The sequence below is a fragment of the Drosophila guanche genome, unplaced genomic scaffold (assembly GCF_900245975.1).
Source record: "Drosophila guanche unplaced genomic scaffold, DGUA_6, whole genome shotgun sequence".
Classification (NCBI taxonomy): Eukaryota; Metazoa; Arthropoda; class Insecta; order Diptera; family Drosophilidae; genus Drosophila; species Drosophila guanche.
The window spans coordinates 452,448-476,022 of record NW_022995753.1 but is presented as its reverse complement, the minus strand read 5'-3'; the positions used below and the strand labels follow the sequence as shown (position 1 = coordinate 476,022).

The following is a 23,575-nucleotide window of genomic DNA, read 5'->3' as shown; positions in this document are numbered from 1 at the left end:
CTAGATATTAGCGGTATAAAATGAACAAAGTATTCTTCGATTGGGCAAACATTTTGTCGTAAATATATGAATGCCAAATTGGACGACTGTTAATTTCAAACAAAATACAACTAAAAAATGTAACTAAAGGATTGAAGCGAGTTTGTTGAACGCATCCTCCAGTTCCTGAATATAATCTGCTTAATCTTCTGAGGTGCATTCCTCCTCCTAATCCTCGAACTCCTCCTCGTTCTCCTGACCGTGCTCCTCGTTCTGCAGTTTTTCTGCGTTTTTTTAGATCATTGGCATAAAATATTAGAACGCACAGCATTACCAACGAGCCACACTTGACGACGATAGCCTTTGGATATGGTCCCAGGGCTCTTTTAACATTCCCATTGATTCCAAACAAGTTGGTTCTGCCGGGGGGCAATCGAGCCAAAGCCAGAAGAATGTTGAGATGCAGAAGCTGCTTATGACCAGGACCACAGACCAGGTGGCTGCTACGATCCTGCTGGGGCCAATCATTTCTGCAGCTCCTCATTTGCAGCTCTCTTTATTATATCCGGTACTCGAAGAGCGGATGTACAGGAAACGTTTCCGACCCCATAAAGGATATGTATTCTTGATCAGCATCAATAGCCGAGTCGATTGAGCCATGTCTGTCTGTCCGTTCGTCCGTCTGTCCGTCCGTCTTGTTGAGCGCCTGGATCTCAGAGACTGTAAGAGATAGGGCAACCAAGTTTTGCATCCAGATATCTGTATGCTCGCATTGTAACAAGTGTATTTCTTAAATTAGCACCGTCCCCTTCCGCCCAAACAAAGGGTGAAAATCTGATTGCGATTTACGATGCATACAGCAGATGAGTGTCAATAAATTTAGTTTTTGATTTATATTCGGTATGTTAAGGGCATAAACACACAGAAAAAGGAAAACTCTTTTATGGCATTTTCAACACCATTTTTACCACAATTAATAACCGAATTGTAATATAATTTAAAATGTTTTTCTTCTCGCGCAGTATGAATACTACTTTGAGGGCGGCAATCTGCCGGATTTGGCTGATGTTAGTGGTGGTACGGCCATGGCCAGTGCTGCCCAGCCGCAGCATCAGACGCAGGAGGATCAGACGAGCATGCTGCTGCATAATCTGTCGAAAATTGAGAGGATCACAGAGCGTGAGACGCGCACCTCACGGTTCATTCCACAGCTGCGTCGGCGCACCCATGGCAAGCGGAGTGCCGTCAATTCGGATACATATTCGGGGGAGAGTGTTCTGGTAAGCAGCGGTAGTCCAAGCAGCTCCACTACTAGCCACTCCACCATCTCCACTTGCACCAACACCACAACCACCACCACCACCACCACCACCACCACCAACACCAATCACAAAACCATACAACAAAGACGACTGCAGCGCAAGGCTGTGCAGAGTATTTGTGACTTTGCTTTAATCCTGCCCGCTCCTCCTCCTCCTTCCGTTCACTTTCAGTCGCTGGACTACACCAAGGTATCGGCCAGCAGCACCAGCAGCAGCTCCACGCTGCACAGCAGCAGCAAGACCACCACCAACACAGTCTCCTCCTCCTCCACCACCAGTCAGAGCCAGAGTCAGAGTCACAGCCACAGCACAAAGTTTAGCTCTGGCGGCGCCTCAAGCTCGAGCTCCTCGACAACCGCCGCCACCATAAAGGCAGCAGCGGCGTCCAAGGCATCATCCGCAGCCTCCTTGATAGGCACCAAGAAGCGCAGCACAATGGGCGGCGGTGTGGGGTTCCTCGGCGGTGTCTCTCGCTCGCAGACGCGCAAAGCGAGTCTGGACGAGAAGGACTCTGGAACGAGCGTGGACTCTGCCAGCAGTCTGGCCTTGAGCCTCGGCCTGGGTCTGGGCCTAGGCCTGGGACATGGCAAAGATCAGCAGCAGCATCAGCAGCAGCAGCAGCGGAGCAGCGTGGACATATCCATACTCCTCACCGACGACGACTCGAGCAGCAGGCTGAGCGACACAGGTAGGTCTCTTTTGTGCTCCAGCACTTGCTACAGGAACTTCTTTCCAAATCTCTGCATTTGATGTTCGCATTTAGGTTCCATGTCCCTCACCACCATCACGGATACGCTGGACAGCAAGCTGCGGAATCTACGGAGCGGCTCAGAGTCGAATGACGAGAATGGATCACCGGAATTCCCCAAGAATCGCCGGCACACACTCGGCCAGCCGCTGCATCTGCACTCTGAGAACATTCCCTATGCGGATGAGTCGCCCGAGCGACTCTTCCATCAGTTCTGTCCCCTGGATGCACCCCATTCGCTGCACCTGAGCCGCTCCTGCACGGCCACCAATACGCTGGGCGCCGAGGAGAAGCCCACGACCATGAAGCAAGCCATGGCTATGGCTGGAGTGGCACCCCTGCCGCCCAGCCTACTGAAGGCAGCGCACAAGCTGCAGCACTCAGCCACGGTGCCCATACACCAGATACAGATACATCCGGGCAGCGCTACGGCACCGGCCAGCGGAGCTGCAACGCCCACCAGCGCCAGCACAGGTGGAGGATCCACCCCAGTGGCGGGCACACCCACCAACAGTGCTGGAGGTGTCGTAACCCAGCGCATTTCGGGAGGAGGAGCCCAAGGGAACCCAAGTGGCGGCAAAAATATGCATCTGAGATTCAGCACATCGCAGGCGTACGAGCGACATCATGGCGCCGGTGCTGGTGGCGGTGGTGGTGCTGCATCCGAGGACGACGATTCGGAGGGCTCAACCACGAGCGATCCCAAGGAGAAGCTGCTGCTGGCAGGCGAACGACCATCGCCGTCGTTTTTTCTCGAGCGATACAACAAGAAGCGTCGGGACCATCGGCTCTTTCGCAGTGCCAGCTTCAATTGTCGCAACTATTCGACGCGACACATGAGCAGCAGCAGCTCCACGGCGGCCGGAGCGGCCACAGCGACTGTGGCAACGGTGGCCGCCTGCTGTCAGTCACCATCATCGGCCCTGGCCACGGGCCTGACCAAGGACGAAAAGACTGACATGAATCTGACCAAGAAGCGTCAGATCCAGAATAAGCAAAATCGATCCATTAAGCGCCGCCACACCGTGGGCGGCCCGCACGACTACTCGGCCAATGGGGGCTGCAGCACACACGGACATGGCCATGGTCAAGCTCTAGGCCAAGGCGGTGGTCATGGTGGCCACGATCTGGCCGCCATTAACTACAACCATCACAACCGGCATCATCAGCAGCAGCTGCTCAAGGGATCGGTTGTGGTTGTCGGCGTTGGCGGGAATGTAGCTGCGGCTGCGGAGACCACAACCACAACGACAACCACCACCACGGTGCTGCGTCGCCTGGGTTCGGGCACGGCATTGGGATCGGTTTCGAGTGCGGGTGCGGGTACAGGTACGGGCGGTGTTACCAGCGATCTGAATGTGCAATTGCCCGGCGGCACTGTTTCGAGTTCTAGCTCCAGTAACAGCGGCAGCGGTGGCTCCTCAAACAGCAGCACCAACAACAACAATTCGCCACAAAGCGATGGCAGCAATGGTAATGCAGGAGTAGCAGGAGTAGGTGCTGGTGCTGGTGCTGGTGGTGCTTCGAATGCCCCACCATCTTCCGGTAGCAGCAGCAATAGCAGCACACCCACCAATGTGGTGGCTGGCTCTGCTGCAGGCGGAGGTGATCAAGTCCTGGAGGTGGGCATACGCATTAAGAATATCAATCGCGGACGCTACTAGAGCGGCGAATATGTGAGGAGATGATTTGGAGCTTACAGCAGCAGCAAACAACAGTTAAATTAGTATTACATAATGGTTTATATACATATATGTAGAGAGAAGTATACATATATGTATGTTGTATGTATATGTGTCTATGTCTATGTCTATGCAGGGATCGATGGGGAGTTGTGTCCGTGAGTGGAGGTTTCGAAGCATATTGGGGGGTACGACATACGCACACAGATAACACAGATAACGAGAATACAAAGAGGAAAGCCGATACTACAAATAAATGTGTGCAAAGGAGTCCTTGCCATTTAGATCTTAGATCTTTTTGGACACTCTATATGGGAGGATGAGAGCGAGGCAGTAGCCAGAGAGAGAGAGAGAGAGCGACACAACTCCCAAAACGAATGCAAACAAAACAAAAACAAAAACAAAAACCACAAAAGAAATCCTAGATAACAAATGTTTCAGGAGAATCGACTATATTTATTCGCACACTCAAACACACAAAAAACAAAAGAAAAAAAAAACAAAATATAAATATACTACATACAAATGTATATGGAAACTAAGGAAAGAGGAGCGAAGCGGAACGGACGGAAGAAACGACGAACGAGTGGATATACAGAGATAGCGGTACAAAGAGAGAGAGACAGCGAAATAGAGAGAGATGGAGAGAGCGAGTGGTTGGAGGCGTGAGAGATAACTATTTTGTAAACCGTATACACAGTACAGTTAAAAAACAAAAAAAAACAAAAAGAAAAGAAAACCATGCGCATAAATAACCTTATAGTATATACACTATATATTTGTAATATTGTCATACATAACGAATGCAACAAATTGTTAACCATATACACCCAAACACACACACACACACACACGCAAACAACAAACATGCATTAAATATATGGTGTGTATGTGCATATGCTTATGTTTATAGGTAAAAAAAAACACACACACCGAATATTATATTCCATTGTCGCCTGTCTGTCTGTCTGCCAGAGTGTGTGCCTGTGCCTGTGCCTCCATCCTAGATTCCCCACCCACCTCTCGTTACCCAAAGATGGGCTTATCCTCAAGTCTCCTGTTTATATGAATGTTGTTTGTTCGTTTTTTTTTTAAGTTTTCTTTTTCGTCTGCATGTGTGTATGTATATGTGTGTGTGTACCTGCCATAAGAAGAAGAAGAAAATGGATAGAGAAATCAAAGGATTCAGTGCATAATAACCATTTTTGGTGCCTTAAATTAGTTGTTTTAACATTTTCGTCAAAATCGTGATTTGTTTATGTATAGAAATTTGTTTGGATTAGAGAAAATTAAATTTGTTTATTTTTGTTTGTTTGTTTGAGCCACGGATGGTGCTGCCAGAAGCATAAGAAGAATAAGATTTATTTTAGATATATAAATATACATATAATTTAATGTACATTTATGTATATTCCAACCTCAGGCAGAGCATCCTCCAACCCGCCCCAGACAGGCGACACTTGAGCAACAATATTACAATATTTGGTTCAAAATGATGCATACTTGAGATAAAGCGACTATATTTGATAAAAAAAAACAAAAACAAAGTATAGAGAAACTGCATAAATTTATATATATATTTTATGAAATACTTTTTGTGTGGTTTGTAGAATCATATTCTTTTTTTTTTTGTTTTTTTTTTCGACAATGAAAGAAAGAAATTGAAAGTATAATATAATTAATAAATTAGCTCATAGTTGTGTGTAGCATTACATACATAAATATATACACACACAAACACACACACACACACGAACATTGTATAGTATATATCCACCCATTATTTTATTTTATTTTTATTTTTTAATTCTGCTGTATATACAATTTATTTTCATTTTAAATTTATGATTTCATTTCTCCTTTTTCCCCCATAACAAGCATACATTTATTAATATTATATAAATATGTTTTGTACGCATTTTGTTTTGTTACCCGACACGGAAAGAACATGTAGAAAGCGGTAAGGGATTCTAGCGAACCAGAAGATAATGAGAGAACGTGGAAAGAGGAGAGTAGGAAACGAATGATAGAAATGAAACCCCCAAGCGCGTAACGTTGCTATATAAATATTATTATTAAACAAAAGCCAATTTTTTGTTAGAGTTTAGGTAGTTATTTTTTTAAAATTGTATTTTCTATTATATATTATATACCTATGTGTACATATATGTATGTATGTACATCTACTATATACTGTATGTGTATATTGTATTTTTATTATGATTTTTTTTCAAACAAACAAATAATTGTGGATTTCTAGAATGCTATAAATGACGACACAATAAAGAGAAACAACAAATATTAAGAATAAATGTACAAGAATAAATCAGAAACAAGACACTTTGTATCCTTTCGACTCTATTACTATCCTAAAACAATGAAAATGATCTTCTATGTATGTACAAAATGACAATCAGTCTGGGCAACACAGATGGTGATGATGGTATTGCTTAGAGCTTGGCCTGAGGACCCGTCCCCGAAATTTTGTAGACAAATTCGTGGGCCACATCGTAGTGGGGATTGCAGCTCTGGCGCACGCGCTTCAGCCATGCCCGAATCTTGGGATACTTGATCCTCACATCGTAATCAGCCATGCCTAAAATCACAGAGAGAGAGAGGGGTCAGAGAGTACACTCTCACATTGCAGATGAATCCAAAAGACTTACGCGTCTGCTCGATCTCACAGGCTGCAAATATATCTGCGACGCGGAGCGTGGATCCAGTGAGAAAATCACTGCTCTCCAGCCACACCTCCTCGACGACATCCAGATTGCGTTCCATATGCATGCGCATCATCTCGATCTTGGCCTCGGTGGGCGTGCGACCGGTGAGCAGCGGCTCCAGCCACACGGTGCGGAAGTACATGGCGCAGGTGAGGCGCAGTGACATGTGGTGCCACTCGAGGAACTCATCCACACGGCTCTGGTCTACAAAATACTTGGGATACAGATGCTCAGGTATCTTGCCCTTGGCACTGAGATACCGCAGTATGGCCACGCTCTCGGCCAGCTTGTTGCCGTTGTCGTTGATGCAGGGCACGCGCTGGAAGCGATTTATATCGCGCTTGAAGTCATCGGTCAAGTGCTCGCCTGTGGGTGCGGGACAAAGTGCAAAGATTAGATTGGCCCCGCATACGATTAGTGAGGGGAACAGCACTCACCGTTCCTCAGGGCGACCACACGGTCCTCAAAGGGCATACCGCTCAGTCGAAATATGATGAACAAGGCCCGCGAGGGCTGCGACATGAGGTCGTAGTAGTACTTGATCGGCGACATCTTCAGGTTCGTTGTCTGCCTGCTGGGAGCTGCACAAGAAAACAAATAAAACAGAGTTGCAACAACAGTCCAAAGATCACACAATTATTTTCTTCTCTCCGCATAGCCGACAGCGGCTAACCGGTAAATTGGTTGGGGAGGGCACCACAAGCACCAGCACTCACACTCACCAGAAGCACAGTTATTCGACTGTCGCAAAGCAAACGCAAAGCTCAGCCAACAAAGCTTAATCCACGACAATTGATCACAGAGTTGAGAGAGAGCTTGAGAGCATGAGAGCGCGAGAGAGTATGTGCGTGCCGTGCATGCGTATGCCAGCCAGTACGTTGGCTATCGACAAACATTTGCGATAGCTGAAAAGCTCCCTTGAAGTCAAAGCTTTGCCAAATGTAGCTGGCGTGATATTTTGCTGTGTCGCAGAGGAACGGAATGGGGAATGGTCTTCAAGGGGTTGGAAAAAATGCCATGCACAGTGGAGCTAACCCGTTTATTCTTTGAAATTATATGTTCAATGATTTTTACAGGTTCAAAGACAAATTAAAAGCCTGAATGTATTACTAAATATATATTTTCGGAGTGGAAAATGTTGCATTGCTCTGAACTAAGGAAAATATATCTTTAGCACAATCTCAAGTGCGACACATTCACTGCTCATCAATCACAATAAGCCACGAAATGATTAGCGGAATGGAATATGGGATCACACCATATATTTTTGTATCTATTGCTTATGCGTATTGCTCATGGATGGACTCACTTTTTGCTCTATTGCTTTCCTGAAAGGCCGTTTGCAGCTGCTGCTGATCCTCCGATCCCTGGCTGAGGCCCAACAATGTTGCCAAGCGCGACATTCTGTTTGTTGTGATCACGACTCGACTCTTCGGCGGAATGGCTTGACTGCAGCTGCAGGGGTGCCACTTATATACCTATGCACATACGAGGATGGATGCTTGTCGATCTGATGCGACGATACCGAACATACAGAATGCGAATGCGAAGGCGAATGCGAATGGGGAGGCAAGTAAACAAAAATGAAGTAAAACAGCGCAAGGCGAAATTAGGCACTCAAAGAGCGTGTGATAAGACGGTTTCCCCCTGGTGCCTAATCATTTGATTCGATTTGCCACACACTGCCACAGTGCTCGTCACTTGTTGTTGACCAAGATTATCGATCAAGCTGCGGGGCTCATTGGCAACCCACGAGAGTGGACAGGAATAGCCACAATATAGAGGAAGGTTTCTCCGCTTGCCGCTTATCGCTTGATAGTGAGAAATATGTTTACCTCTGGTTTGCCATTGGCTTTAGGGATGATCAGCTGATGGAACCGGATTTATCGTACGTTCCCCGCATGGCAATAAATATTCAAAAAAAAAAAGTTAAAATAAAATAAATAATCTAAATCCGCTGATATATCCGTTACCCGAAGTTGTTCCATTTTAATTGCTTTAATCGTAGATTTGTTGCTTTTTGTTTTTATCGTATCGTATGTGGTATTTATTGATTTTTCATTTTTGATTTTTGATTTTAAACATGTTCTTTGTGTGTGTTTGTTCATCGTCCTTCCCGTCATTTGCTTTTGTACTCGTTACACACAGTAGCACAGCTTTTGTATATGTTTTGAGGGTAAATATGTATGTACTTTGTGTGTACTTGTAGCTAAGATAAAAATCAGATATAAAGCAGATGATTTATTCCCGACTCTGGTACACTGAGATAAAGCTACATTTACAAAGAGAGCGTAGTCTGAGTTTTCTTTTGGCTTGTTCCGTTGGGCTTAGGGGGGTATACAGATACAATTATTAATCCACAACATTTATACTCGGTGTAGAGACAGAGAGATCACACAGGGAGGAAGGTTTGAATTCATATTTACATTTATAATCCATACATCTCTATATCTGTGTGTGTATGTATATTTGTATATAAAAAATAAATTACAACTAACATAAAATAAGCGAATTCAAAGTTTTCGCATAGAAGTTGGCGCAGCTTATGGACGATTCCATAATATTCCATATTATAGACACTCAAGATAACATTTCTTTTGTGGAATAATAGCAGGTAATTGTTTGAGTTCTCTCGACTTATTGTTGTTTTTTGATTGTTCACATTCACTTGGTTATCTTTCGCTGCTACAGAGTAAGAGCTTGACTTGACAGTTTCTATACATTTTACATGTAGAATATACTTGAAATATTCATTTTTAGTTGTTGTTTGCTTGCAAGATTTCTATTCTTTCTTGTTACACTGTCCAACACTGCTCTGAAATGCACTGTGCATAATATGTATTTGGTTACTTGATTTGCCTTTGATATTAGGGTGATAATTACATTGCACTAATTTGATTCTCACTATCGTGTATCGAATACTTTGTGTATATTTCTCTTGTATACATACCAAAAAAAAAAAAATACAATTATGTGCCACATGCAGCATATGGTATAGATATATATATATTTATATATAAGATTTATCAATAGGTTCCATTGATTTGTAGAGTCTTTTGCATTTGTCAGCCCCTGCTTTTGTTTTGTTTTTGGTTTTGGTTTCCGTTTTCTTGTTTGTTTGCTTGGGGGATATGCGTGTGAAATGTTTTAGGAAGAACATCTTACAGTTACAGTTACATTTACATTTAGAATCGCTTGTTGCATGTTGCATGTTGCATAAAGAAGACATCGAGTGAGTAAACAAAAGTATTTCCTATGCACACTATTTATTGTTGATTTTGCTTTTGCTGTTTCTTTTTCTCTATGCTTTTTGGCCAACGATTTCTGACTGACAATCTGGAATACTACGATCTAAAATTTAATTCACTATAAGTATGGGCTCTAATATTGATGTACCTACAATTATTTATTCATATTTTGTTGCTCTCTACTTGTTCTCGATGATCATTTGCAGCTGCAGCACCAGACTCCGAGCCAGCTGGAGCACTGCCTGAGCATTGTGACGTTCAGCCATTTCTGCAACATAAAATATGCAAGAAAATATGAATAAAATGTCAGTCCAAAAGTAGGCAGCCACACACACCATTGAAGAACTTGATGACATCGGTAAAGTCCATGCTGTTGGACAGTATAATGTCGCGATACGTCTCGAGCAGTGCCAGCGCCAGAAAGAGCACAAAATGACCAGAAGCTATATGCTTGGCCGCCCAGATGACCTCCCAGGTGGCAAAGACATCGTCGTAGACGAGCTCCCGCTTAAAGTCCAAGAGGAACCAGCGATAGCAGAAGTAAAAGTGTGTGTAGTCCCCGTTCGAGTCCATCAGGTCATACATCTCCGAGTCGAGGATTTGTATGAGGGAACTGCCATGGATTGGAGGAGGATTAAATAAGAGTTTATGGATCCATTTTTATAGAGGAATACACACCGCATGTTGGCAAAGTGCATATCCATGGCACCGCCGCTGGGAAAATTCTCGATCATGCGCTCCATGAGCTTGCAGAAGCAGCTGTAGCTGAGCGATTCGTCATCGAAGATGACCAGCAGGGGGGCCACCAGGTCGCACATGCCCTGCATGTAGCCCACATCCAGATGCTCCCACACATACGTGGATATCACGTTGCGCAACTTGTCCAGATTCTCGTTGGCAAAGTACCAATAATTGCGATCGCAGCGCTGCACATCCTTCTCGATTCGATGCAGATTGAGGCCAAATTGTTCGAGCAGCTCGCTCTGTGGATTGGCAAGGATCAAGCATTAAGGATCATCAAGGGACATGTTCTTGGATGCCACTTACACTGTAAACCCCACCGTTGGAGCTGGCTGGTGAGGCGCATGCTGACTTTGGCTGCTGGAGGGCATCCAGGACCGGCGTTTGCTCCTGCACGGGTGACATTTGCTGACTGTTGCCCGATTTGGGACTTCGCTCCCAGTTGGCAATATCCACCGAGGCATTGGTAATGATAACAGCTGCCTGCTGCTGCTGCTGCTGCTGCTGCTGTGGGGGTTTGACCTCCTCCTCGTCGTTGTCCTCGGGCAGCTGCAGATCTTCGGCGCTGAGGTACTCCGGACTGAGGACGCTGCGGCTGCGACTGTCACTGGTGGCCTGATGGCCGGCACCGCCGACACCCACCGTCTCGTAGGAGGAGGCTGTCGAGGCGGAGCAGCTGGCCATGGTTGGTGGTGGCTCCGCATTGATCTTCTCCTGCTGCTCCTGCTCCTGCTCCTCGTCCAGCTCGTTGAAGTTCTCGCCCTCGTCCACATGGCCCGAGTCGGTGCTGGTCTTCATGGCCCTCGGAATGGGCTTCACGCACAAATGCATGCCACTAACGGGCACTTCCTCCTGCTGTTGCTGCTGTTGCTTCTGTTTTTGCTGCTGCACTTGGCCCTGTTGCTGCTGCTGCTGCTGTCGCTGCTCATCATCAAACTCGAGATCACCCGGATCGGATATGTCCGAGATGTCCTCAAACACTTCGTTCTCCAGCTCCCCGCCCGCATCGAGGTCAGCGGCACGGACCGTTCGTTCGTTGCCGCTGTTGCTGCCACTGGAACTGAGCTTGGCCACCGCTCGGGCGGTCTTCTCCTTCTCCCGCTGCTGCACAATGGCATCGACGGCCAGCCACTCGCTCATCGTTGTCTCGTAGTAATGCTTGCACGTCTCGTCCTGCCTCTTGCGCTCCTCCAAGCTGGACCCAAAGGCATAGTGGCCCAGCAGATAGGGCCACACCTCCTGCCGCAGCTCGGGCTGCACGCCGCCAAAGTACACCAAACGATAAAACTCTGTGGCATTCTCCAGCACACCGTCCACATTGAGCAACTGCCAGCGCTCCCTTGTCAGTCCCTCCTCATCGGCTTTCACTAACGAAAAAAGAAGAACAAAAAAACGGCAAGCATTAGGCCACCCAATGGCAGTTGATGCTGCTTGCAACTCACTCTCTGGCGTGATTCGGCCATGCACCAGGCCCGAGAGATGCGTTCGCACTGTGGATAGATGCCGACAGTAGGCCAGCCAGCCGTAGAAGGCCCGCGAGATGATCTGGCGACGCATGGTGGAGCACACCATCTCGATGCTGGTGTTCTGTGCGTGCTGATGCTGCAGCAGCAGCGGCGACTCCAGCGGATACTGATCGATGGAGAGACTCTTGTTCGAGCAGTCACTGCTGCCGGTGGTGGAGCAGCTGCTGAGCTGTGCGCGACGCGGTGTGCTCCGCACAAAGTCCAATATCGAGTGTGTGGCAGCTGCAAAGGGAAGGATTTGAGTTCAAGCTGTGACCCGCGACCGGAGCGACTCCAGTTCGTCCATTGCTCACCAAACTCCTCGTGCCTGCTCTTGCTGACAATACGAAAGACATAATCGATGGGCGTCTCATCGACAGACTCCATAACGGAGGGCAGAATGCGCCGTCGCATGCTCTTCGGCCAGAGGAACATTTTGCCAATGCCGCGCTGTGACCAGAGCGGCGGATCCAGCTGTCCGTGCGGCAGCAGGCCCGTCTCCAGGCAGCTGAGAAACTGCTGCATGTGTCCACCCTCCGGGAAGTGTATGGGCGGACGTTGTACCCCATCCTGGCCCACCAGTATGACGGTGCCGCCGCTATCCTCGCCCCTGCTCTGATGGCAATGCACGTAGACAATTTCGTCGACATTTATGTTGAGGGCATACGCCCAGAAGGCCTCCTTGTCAATGTCCTCGCCCTCGCCCTCATCCGCCTCATTGTAGCCGTTCATCAGCTGATTGGGTGTCCACTTGATGGTCAGCGTTTGGATGTGCTGATGCAGACTCAGGTAGCCGGCCATCGGCTCAGCCACATCCTTGGGCAGGACATGCACATTGTTCTTGCCATAGAGCAGCGTTGCCTTCGCATTCTGGTGCAGCGACTCCACGTAGTCCTTGGCCACGCTGGCCGATGCCATGGACTTGAACGAACCGGTGCTGGCCTCATCGGAGCTGGTGTTGAGGCTGCGCTTGAAGTTAATGATCGCCGGCCGCGAGCAGGTCGACGAGGAGCGACGACCCGAGCTGATTCGATGTCGTTGCACCTGTGGAATGAAGAGCAGAGAGCAGAGAATGAAGGATCCACTGTGGCAGGCAGGCAGGCAGGCAGGCAGGTTGCTCCACTCACCAGCTCATCCGCATGCGGATCTGTCCAATAATGATCGGCTGTCTTGGCACGCGTAAAGTCGAGGGCGCAGGGCCCCACCAGCAGGGAGCTGAGTATCGAGCCATAGTCGGAGTCGGCCACCAGGGAGTCGCGATCGTAGAAGCTGCTGGCATTGCTCACCAAATACTCAATGATCTTGGTCAGCCGCTTCTCGTAGAGGGCCAAACGGATCCACAAATACTTCATGCTGGCCAGCGCAATGCTCGAGCTGCTGGCACTGGCCAGCGAGACGGAGACGGAAACGGAGACGGAGCCGGAGGCGGCAGAGGATGTGGATGCCAGGGCGAGGGCATTGCTGCTGCTGCTCGCTGACTGCATTGAGTTGCTGCTGCTCTTCTTCAGCATGGGCGGACGCTGGAAGCTGTCGCTGCTGGAGGATGAACGCTTGTTCGGATCCATGGCCTCAATCTCCTGCACCAGCTTGCTGATGTGCTCCGCCTCGGGGCAGCTCTTGGCGATCTTGTGCAGCAGCGCCGTCGTCGAGGAGGTCTTGAACAGGCCCAGGGCGCGGCGACGCAGCCCTTGGCTGAGGCAAGCCTCCACCGCACCACACAGCGACGTCACTGAGCTGCTCTCCTCGTGGACGTACTTCTTGGTCACCGCCTCCTCCATCAGTTGCTTCACCTCCTTCTTGACGCTGGCTATCAAACGCTCCTTGTACTCGCAGCCATCTGGAATAATAGAGTCATCTTCATCATCATCATCATTATCGACCCCATCTGCGGCAAAGCTCATAAAAAAAAGAGAGTAAACCCCGCGGGGCCTTAAAATGAAATCACAGCGACAACGCCCCAAATGTCAAGAGACGAACGGAGTCCTGCCTGCCGCCTGCCTGCCTGTGTTTTTTGCCTCCTGCTGCCACATCCTTCCTGCACTCTGAAATTCAATATGTTCAACATGTGCGCTGACACAGCCCGCCCCCCAATCACACAGAACACAGAGGCAGGTCCTCTACACCCAGCCGCCTGTTGACCACTTTGGACACGCCCACAAGCACAAATGCTAATGGCATTTGCACTCAAAACTCATAATGTCCCACGGCTCTGGCTCTACATGGCTCTATATAATTTCATTTTCATTACTTGTTTTCCATTTAGCGGCCACACACAGGCATGACAAATGACAAAAATATCCAGAGAGAGAGATACAAACATAATGAATGTTGCAATATGGTGGAGAGAGGTGCAACTTCGCATGAATTACGAGTGCAAATTGCAATAAATGTTCAATGCAAAAGTCCAAGCATGAAGAATGATCCTTGTTTACGCCAAATTTGCGCAAAGGGCTTATGGCCGGGAGCAATTACTATTTGGATATAAGTAAAATGAATTTGTAGCATTAAGAAATTGAATTGTAGCATTAAGACATACTTACAGAAGATTGTTGCTATAGAACATACATGTAATATGTGAATATCGATAGACAAAGAGGAAGAACATGGATGTAATAGGTGAATATCGAAATTGAAAGAAGGAGAGTATTAAAATTGATTGAATTCCGACTTGGTCGAACCAGCAGCACTTGGCTTTTTACTTCGAGATTTTTATTCCGAACTGGTTGCGAGGAGTTGCGGAAACAATCCTGATGGTGCACAAGTACGAGACTAAAGACATCTATTTATCTGTACAGTTTATCCATAAGCATATTCCATGTGATAATAACTTGTGAAGCTGATCCTAAACTGATTCCACACATACTTTCCATGGCACATTTTTGTGCCTCTTTCTCGTTTTCTCCATTAGCAACTCAAGTGCAGAGTGAGCGAGATAATTGAAGCGAAAGTTTTGGATTGAACACAGCAAAAGTGAAGATCTTTCTGCTTCGTTCAGTTCTAAGCATGCGAGAGGGCGAGAGGGCGAGTGATTTGGCATAGAATCTAAGCATGCTGAGCGAGTGTCTGTGTCTTGGCATAAAAGCTAAGCATGCTGAGCGAGTGTTTTGGGCGAGTGGCGAGTGGGCGAGTGTTTTGTCATAGAATCTAAGCATGATGCAAGCGAAACCCAAACATAGATTAGATCTGGAATCGATCATCTACCCATTGACTGTTCCGTTTTTAGGGTTTCCTCCTCGAACCCCACACCGCACACAAATGCACTTCCACGCAGCAGTAAAGTCACCAGCTGCGTGTCGAGCTCATTATGTGTGTGCTTTGCACGTTCTAATGATGATGTGGCAGCAGTGCGCCATGCGAGAGAGAGAGAGAGAGAAAGGGAAGCGGCATTGGGGCTGGCGGCGACACTGTGCTGATGTCTGGGACGCCGACCGAGTTGTCGCCAGGCCATGGCCATGGCTGGATGGCTGGAGCTCGGGGCTTCCCCGCTTTAATTACTGCTCTTTTGTTGCACCATTTTCCATGTAGCTGTGTGCTTAGTTTTTATGTGTCACATATGCAATTAGCATTTAAATGGTCAGCGGGGAGGAGGCATCAAAGTTTTAATAACTTAATTTTGCACTGGCACGGTGCCACGGTGCCACGGAGCCACGGGGCATGTGGCATGGGGCATAGGAATGGTGTCGGGCAGCTGGCAAATGCAAATACCAGACAGACACGGCGGAGAGTTGCCCAGCTGAGAGCTGAAAGTTTTGTTCGTTCTCTCTTGCTGTTTGTCTTTTGTTGGTTTGTATAATTATTTGCTTTTCTGTTTGCCCCATGCCCCCCACCACTTCATTGTTGACGCTGCACAAATGAAAGGAAATACAATGGATAATTGTTACTACACCCAGCCCATGCCCCTTGCTGCCACCGCATCCTGCTCCTCATCCTCCTCCTCCTCCTGCACTGAGAGTGGATCTGGTGACAAAGTGAACTTTGATACTCATTGGGGAATGGCCAGCATTGACAGGAGCTGCTGCAGGAGCTGAAATTGGAGTGGAGCACGCAGCTGGAACAAGGGTACACAAAGAGCCACCTGAGCCGCCAGAGCAGAAGGTTAGCACTAGGAACAGAGCCTTGAAGAAGTCCATAGACCACGAACTGGGACATGGACTACAACCAGCAGCAGCAGCAGCTGGAGGGAACTTCGAACTGGGAACTGCATGGCGCCACTGGTAATCACAACAAAGACCAGAACGTGCACCCAATGAGTTACTTCTCACGTTCTGGCTGACCTAGATATGGTCTTGCACCCAAACATCCCACCCAGCCCGACTATTCCAACAGAAGCTGAAGGAAATTCATGTAGATTGGCAAGAGCTTAACATTTAAACGCCACATCCTCAAGGACTAGCGTGTGTCGTGGACTGGAGACTCCCAATCTGAAGACTCTTTCGGGGTAAAACAATGACTGGATTCCACTCGCACTGGGACACCAAAGCAAGGCCTGTTTTGGGTGGAATTTTGTAGAGTTGGAAACCACTAAACCAAGTCTCTCAGTGTCTGGATCTCCAGAGTTCGAATCAAACATCTTCCGACCTTCCACAATCCTTAGGTCGGTTACCTAAAATCAATAAAAAGTTCAATTATTTTGATTAAATTTTGTCGCGGCAGGTGTAATGGCTTAATGACTTTTCGCTGCAGGGATCCAGCCCCAAGCGTAAATTCATTTGATGGCCCCCACAAAATGTCAATTGATGGCTCAAGCGGAACGGGCAGAGCCAGTCCCTAATTAAGGCAGCGGTTTGGGCTGCTGGTTTCGGGTGCCATCATTTTAAATTAAACTCCAGAGCGAATCGCGTTTTCTATTTTCAGCCAGCGACATTTTCCCTTCTTTTTTTATCGCTCTTTTGTTGTTGTTCGTTGGTCCGCATTCGACCCTTGGATGGCCGCAAAAAAAGGATGAAAAAAAGGAAATGTGTGTGGGCTTGGATGCGCTTTATAAATACTTTGGAACTATTTTTAAGATGTTTTTAAAGAGCTAAATATATGATGGCACACTCGAAACAATTGCAGTGGCAACAGCCCCACGTCTTACTGCAGTTCTTTCACTTGAATTAACGCCTGGGACACCCCTGAAATTAGGCTGCTTCATGGCACAACGGAGCAGAGTTTAGGCACACATATTCATGCCTGAATATCGAAATGTATGTAAATATGTACGTACTTATGTACTTATGTATGCAGCGCATTGCCTGGCAAAGCTTATCAATCTGACAACATTTTGTACGTTTAGTGTACGAGTGCGAGTAGAATTAAGATAAACACTTAATTAGACAATGGAATATGGGGTGGTGAGGTATGGGCAAAGCAGCTGGGAGGGAGAGTGGCGGAGAGGAGGTGTAGGGCAGGAGACCCTCATGTGTGGTGTGTGTGTGTGTGTGTGTTGTTCCCGCAATATCCTAACGGATCTACTTGTGGCTTTGTTTTTGTTTTCGTTTTTGTTTTCATTTTCATTTTGTGTCCAAATGAGCTTTTGGGACGGGGGGCTATCTCGTATTCGTGCAGGGCAAGACCCGCATAAACAGATAACAAAATAATACCCAAATATGCGTACATAAGAATGTATGTGGGGAGCTGCGAGTGCGACATTAATTACGGTCTAATGTACTCGTATTCGTATTCGTATTCGAATTCGTGTTTGTGTTTCTCTGTTCCCTCTGTCTGTGTGCGAGGGCTTGTCTGCTGCTTGTTTCAACACGCAAACTGCATTACCATTGGATGTGTATCCCGCCATCCCGCCATCCAGCCAGACCGAAAAGTTCAACTCAATTTAGGATACAAGGGGATGATAGCATCTGGCAACAGCAGCCAGCAGAAGCAAACCCATGGGGAAACAATCCACACGGCCATGGGGTCACAGCACACCAAAACTTATTTATTTCCTCTACTCATTACACTCGGGAGTAAAGTTGACAATAAGTTTGTTTCATTTCTACTTATTCATTCGGCGACAGCACTCATTTGTTATTGGCTTAAATATAGCAGAGGATTCATGCAGCCAGAGTGCAGCTGGGTGCAGATCTAACTAAATGTTGCTTCTTTTGGCAATCAAAAGATTTCAGCAATCTGCGAATTTGGCCATGAGTGTCCATCGGTAAGTAATGAATTATGAAGTAAAACTTAGCCTGTAAATTCCAACCAGCATTTCTGACCGCATATCAAACTGCCATCCAGACACAAGGTCCTACTTTTCGCAGGAGAACATAATTGCTGCCACACGACACAAAGTGTTGCCTACATTTGAGGGCAACATTTCGAATAGGATTCATTGACTTACATTGCAGGCAACAACCGAATGCATAACACTCGCCAAAGGTCATAGATGGAGTGGTTGTGATTCCAGTCCACTTGAGTAATCCTTTTTTCTGCTAAATCAACCCACGCAGCCAGCAAAGACATGCAGCAGCCGTGGCAGCCGTGGCATGCACCCTCTGACATTTCACTCGCATGGAAATGTTTGCCTGGCATAATTAGGATTTCAGTTCACCGTTCGAAGTGTACAGCGACATGGACATGGACGTAGGAGGATTGAGAGTCAGCAAAATGCAAATGTCAACTGGAGAAATGGGCACATTGCGAAGGACTGCAATTGTAAAATGGTAATTTCTGCTTAACCCGAGCTGAGATTACTGCAGCGTTAACATCCCCACCCGTTGATCATTTCCTCTTCATCGCCGTGGCAAAGGTCAACCAGAGAATTTAGTCTTAATTGCATTCTGTTGAGGCATCAAACATGCAGTAACCAGCAGCACAAGTGCCAGAAGCCAGAGCATGAAAAGCGCAAGAAAACCTGAGAGAAAGAAAAGAGAACAACTTTTTGCCACTGCGTTATGTGAACACAAAGATTGAAGCGCAAGGAAGCTGCAACAAACTGCCAGATGGGCAAATGAATAACTAATGAAAGATTGCTCCACTTAAGTGTCGCTGTTGGGAATGGAATAATTATTAATGGAATAACGTAGCAAGTTCCAGATGCGATTAGTTGTCCACCAAGTCACAGGAGTAAACTTCAGTTGCATAATTAAAGCTCCTCTCTTGTCCCAACAGGAAACACTCCATCCCACCTTAGAGCATCGTCGTTTAATGGCCCATCCAACTTTGTTCATTAAATCATTTATCACTTGCAGCATATTGGGGGCCAAAGGGCAAGGGATACTTTTTCAAGACATTTGATTGACATGGAAGAATTTTCGCTTTGATATTTGCTCGCTTAAAACTTGAGAAATTTGTGGCCCCATTTGGAAATTGGCAAAACTTTGGCAGAGGCATTTCCCAGAAGGGACTACTCAAAAAATAAACCAACGATGAGAGGACAATCGAGTGGGTCAGGCTTGAGACTGAGACTGAGACTGAGACTGGCTGGCTGTCAGTCGTTGAGTCTGGGCTGGGGCTGGACGTGAAATTAATGATGACCAGACAGTGGATTTTTAATTTTGAAGTGGAGGCAGCACTGCCACTGACTTTGGGCCTTAATATTAATGGCTCGAATAGAACGCAGGACACACGTACACGAACACAAACACGCACGGCAGGATAACGGCTCTCTGTTGCCCTGACAGTAAGCCGACCAAACCCTGACCCCTGATTACCACGAAACGTGCCACAAGGCAACAGTAGAAAAAGATAAATCCCAGCACAGGTCCAACCAGAGGGCAGTGGAATGCGTTTGCAACATCAGATTTTAGGCTTGGATACCTGTATAATCCGTAGACCCACGGGGCAGAGACATTACCAGAAAATCCATTGCCCCAAAGGCAGAGACAGAGAATGCAATCGACTCTGCCACGACTCTTCCTGGCTGACTCCCTCGTTGCCATGTGCCATGGAATCTCTGCTGAAAGCCTTTTTATCTCCCATTTGAGGATACTTTTTGTTTCCATTATTGGCGACTAGCAAACCCCCCTTGGCGGGAGGCGCATGAGACTTTATGACAACGCACTTAACGCACACGTGGCAACCTACATGTCCATGAGCAGGCAGACGGCAGGCGGCCACCTCTATGACCTCTGTGACTTCTCTCTCTCTCTCCTCTTTCTGTTTGTCAGCGAGTTTTTGCCAGTCAATCTCGTACTTAGCTCACAGCTAATGCCATAATTGAGCGATTGATGGTGGCCAGACCATCAGCGCCACATCATCGTCAACATTGACCCCCGCCACCGTCCTCGCCCTCACCATCACTCTCTCCCGAGCCGCGTCGGAGTCCCAGAGTCACAGTCGACGGCGGATATGCATCACCCACATCCGAGTGGGGAGACGAGAAGTGAAAGGAGTGCCAGCAGTGTGCTGGAATTGAATGTCCGCCCAGCCTGTGCAGGCAAATAAAACGTAAACAGACGCCCACGCGACCAGCGCCAAGCGCCGAGCGCCACGCTCCTTCGACTCTCTATGGCATTGACTATGGCTCGGCTCTCTACTCTCTGTGCTTCCACATTCACTGCCACATTGATGTGGCCAATTGCCTTTCATTCATAAAAGTTTTACGTTCATCCGCCAATGGAAGCCATAAAGCAAACCCAACCCCTCCCTCCATCAATGCATGCAAACCATCCGTCAGTGTCAGTGTACCCTTGCCCCATGTCCCATGCCCCATGCCCAATACATTCATTTGTACCTCTTGGTCACGAGTCCGAGACACTGCAATCAATGCACTGAGAGAAATATATTCAATTGCGGGATGTAGAAGTAAAAATAGAGACCAAAATTCAACTAGATGGCTCGACGCCACCGCCACTGGACATTCTCGGAGAAATGCAAATGGAAATGGAAAACAAGGAAAACCAACTTGAGTATGAGGATCGAGGGGGAACGCCGTTTACTCCGTCTCCGACTGCATCGAGGGACTCGATGGCTGCCTGTCGGAGAACATTTCACCTGGAGAAACGCAACTAAAGTTAATACAAAGATCAACTGTTTGATTCAGAATATTACAAGCTAGATGGGAGCATTCAGGTTCTGTTAATAATTTCTACAAATTCTAAAGTGCTTAAGCCTGAAGTGCCATCTATACTTAATAGTGCTATTACATTAATAAATTAAGCCACAAAGTTCAATGTTGAACTCCTAGTAATCGTCACACTTTAATGGCAATTCTGGCAACGCAGTTCCTCCATGATGACAACTCGTGTTTATCTCAGCTTTCATTCTTGACTGCAGATTTAAGTTATCGTTTTCTAAGTACCAGTGGCTTCCACATTCCTTCAGTGTATAACAATTGAACGGCAACATTGTGAGCGGCAGATCCGCTCGAAAGTGAAGCCCATATATCCAGGGGATCTAAGAAGACGTACATACCACATACAGGTATGTGAAGAAGGACTTAAGCAGCAGCAGGTATAGATGGACGAACGGGCGGGGCTTAATCTTTCGCAGACAATCAATCAGGAGAGTGGCGCTGCTGATGTCTTTACATGGGATTAAATAGGGACAAGAGTACCCTGCCAGGCCCTGGGCCAACCTGTTGCCGTGAGCCATGCACTTTTTGTGCGGCCTTGATTGCGGCTAAGCTGAAAGGCACATAAATGGCAGATAGCACCGCAGAGCCGCTGCCACAGAGATAGAGTGACAGCATGAATGCACGAAGCGGCATCTGGAGGAGCCAAGGGGATAGAACACACAGTCATGGCCGCAGGCACCTGCCCACAGTCATTTTCATTTAATTATGCTAAAAGCTCATCCGCAATGACCTTGCTGATGGATGGTGGATTGCTGAGAAATGCAATGACAGATGGCCCGATGGGCCTGATAACCTGTTGCCAGGAAAACAGTAGCCGCTGGCCACGATTGCTGCTGAGTGTGCCCCAGAAGAGGCGGCCAATGATACTGGCACGTGGAGCAGTGCATAAGAAAATTTCGTTCTACAGTCTTCAGTCGCGGGCCGCACTTGCAGGACATCTGCTGGACCATGTTAAAATTAGTTTGCTCAGAAAAGTAACAAAATAGAAAAAAAGTTTCAACGTTTAGAGATATAATTGAAATCCTGCTGAGAAACTTCTTTAAGTTTCTGCCGCAACGCACCCAGCTTAGTCGAGGACTTTGCTCAAATGCATAGCCACCCCAAGGGACTTGTAAGCAAAAAAAAAAATAGATGTATGTATACTGTTGTCGCATTAAGTGAAGCACCGTTCGCTGATTGCCCGGGATTACCGGAACCCATGCACAGGCTTGGCTGAGATGCACTCCACTCACACTGCCGCATGACACTCATATCTACATATGTATATATGTATGTACATATGTACATACGTATGAATACATATTTGTATGTAAAAAATATTTGCACGAAGCTTTCACAGTCCTCACACCGCTTCAATTGCCCGCAGCGGGAGTGTGAAATCTCGAAAATGTGAAAAGCGATGCCAGAATGCATCCATTATCTGCACACGCGCCCGCAACCGACCGGCCCCGCCTATTGTCATAGTCAGTGGTTTGTGGGCTTTTGCGGTCTTACGGCTTCTAAGCGCAGTTTCTCCCAGTGTACATTTATGTATTTACCTGCATTGGTTTGCACCATTTTCGAGTGCTTCTTCCTGTGGAATTTCGGCGAGTGTGTGGGCGTGTGTTTTTTGGCGCTTACAGCGGCCTACCTAGTCGTGCGGGCAGATTGCCCAAAGCTTTTTGCTCCGCGCTCTCTCTCTCTCTCTCTCTCTCTCCCTCTCTCGCTGTCTATTTTCCTGCGCCTCTCCTGCTTGGCTGCGTCTCACGCCTCACACAAGCACACGCGCGCGCGTAAAATGTATTTCGAAAAAGTGGCTGTTTGTTTTTGCGCGTGTAACGGAATATAAGCAGAAGCAGAGGAAGAAGCAGAAGCAGCAGCACAGCAGCAACAGCTACCGAAACAGCAGCCAGGAATGTGGATGGGATGTGCGATGAACGGTAAAACGGTACAACGGTAAAACGGTGAAAGTGTCGCCTGTAGCCTATGCGTCTCTTCACTCCACTTTAGGCTCCTAGCCCTGGTCTTGTTCCTCGTCTCTTCTTTCCTTTGCGCTTCCTCGCTTTCTTTGCTTGGATGCTCTCTTCTTTTGGTGCGCTCTTTTGCCTTTTTGTTCGTGCTTCGACTTCTTATTAACTAGTTGCTGCTGCTGCCTGGGCCCTTTATAAATATTTTGGCATCCTGCCGCCTGCTGCCGGAGTGGGAGAGGAGCAACGAGCGCGCGCTCCCATCATTATAATAAATCCCTCAAATGTTCGACCGAATAACTACGAATAAACCGATATTCTGAAAATGGAAGTAAACTCGTATAACCGATAGACCGAAATGACTGAATAACTGACTTAATCACTGACCGAGTGACGACGAACGACTCGACTCGACACTCTACGAACGACTGACTAATTCCCTAGTTATTATCTTTAGTAAGCGTACGGGCCATGGAGTGGAGCTACTGCTTTCCTAGCTACTGCACGCGACAAACTCCCAAGTTAAACTGAAAACTGAAACTGAAAGCAAACCGAACCGCCAGCCAGACACAAATTCTGACGTTGACGCTGACGCTGGCGCTGGCGCTGGCGCTGACAGTGACGCTGGACGACAGCAAAAACAAACGAGGCACGAAGCTCTTGGCTACACTGCAGTGCTCTGCTGC

The 23,575-nt window shown here is 47.4% G+C and overlaps 3 protein-coding genes across 10 annotated transcripts in view; 1 reads left to right on the top strand and 2 right to left on the bottom strand.

Annotated features, from left to right (window-relative positions):
- The window catches only part of LOC117588771 (GTPase-activating protein pac-1), a 49,935-nt gene extending 45,704 nt beyond the window's left edge, over positions 1-4,231 (top strand). For all 7 annotated transcript variants that reach the window (XM_034280254.1, XM_034280256.1, XM_034280253.1 and 4 more), the window contains 3 exons: positions 1,002-1,259; positions 1,473-1,989; positions 2,065-4,231. In XM_034280254.1, coding sequence (XP_034136145.1) covers positions 1,002-1,259; positions 1,473-1,989; positions 2,065-3,713 — 2,424 coding nt within the window. In that variant the 3' untranslated portion in view covers positions 3,714-4,231. The remainder of the gene's footprint in view (positions 1-1,001; positions 1,260-1,472; positions 1,990-2,064) is intronic.
- Positions 4,232-6,013: 1,782 nt separating this feature from the next.
- LOC117588773 (glutathione S-transferase theta-1) lies at positions 6,014-7,904 on the bottom strand. Its single transcript, XM_034280262.1, has 4 exons — positions 7,764-7,904; positions 6,892-7,035; positions 6,398-6,820; positions 6,014-6,327 (listed from the first exon to the last, which is right to left on the bottom strand). The coding sequence occupies exons 1-4, from the start codon at positions 7,855-7,857 to the stop codon at positions 6,182-6,184; spliced, it is 807 nt and encodes a 268-aa protein (XP_034136153.1). The 5' UTR covers positions 7,858-7,904; the 3' UTR covers positions 6,014-6,181.
- A 1,086-nt stretch (positions 7,905-8,990) lies between these two features.
- LOC117588281 (small G protein signaling modulator 1) lies at positions 8,991-23,398 on the bottom strand. 2 transcript variants are annotated; one of them, XM_034279455.1, is made up of 9 exons: positions 23,277-23,398; positions 22,482-23,208; positions 13,076-13,785; positions 12,263-12,992; positions 11,886-12,191; positions 10,750-11,810; positions 10,381-10,685; positions 10,038-10,315; positions 8,991-9,970 (listed from the first exon to the last, which is right to left on the bottom strand). In XM_034279455.1, exons 2-9 carry the CDS (start codon positions 22,498-22,500, stop codon positions 9,882-9,884), a joined length of 3,498 nt encoding a protein of 1,165 aa, XP_034135346.1. In that variant the 5' UTR covers positions 22,501-23,208; positions 23,277-23,398; the 3' UTR covers positions 8,991-9,881. The 2 variants fall into 2 exon arrangements, with proteins under 2 accessions (XP_034135346.1, XP_034135345.1); XM_034279454.1 differs by having other exon boundaries at positions 22,482-23,398.
- Positions 23,399-23,575: the final 177 nt, after the last annotated feature.

What these genes read in the sequence shown, in the direction of transcription:
- LOC117588773 (XM_034280262.1), bottom strand. Translation starts at nt 7,857, where the DNA reads ATGTCGCGCTTGGCAACATTGTTGGGCCTCAGCCAGGGATCGGAGGAT. An exon ending in TGTGGTCGCCCTGAGGAACG is followed by an intron (nt 6,821 to 6,891) that starts GTGAGTGCTGTT and finishes CCGCACCCACAG; the next exon opens with GCGAGCACTTGACCGATGAC. An exon ending in CTGTGAGATCGAGCAGACGC is followed by an intron (nt 6,328 to 6,397) that starts GTAAGTCTTTTG and finishes CTGTGATTTTAG; the next exon opens with GCATGGCTGATTACGATGTG.
- LOC117588281 (XM_034279454.1), bottom strand. An exon ending in ATCCGCATGCGGATGAGCTG is followed by an intron (nt 12,993 to 13,075) that starts GTGAGTGGAGCA and finishes TTCATTCCACAG; the next exon opens with GTGCAACGACATCGAATCAG. An exon ending in GAGCAGGCACGAGGAGTTTG is followed by an intron (nt 12,192 to 12,262) that starts GTGAGCAATGGA and finishes TTCCCTTTGCAG; the next exon opens with CTGCCACACACTCGATATTG.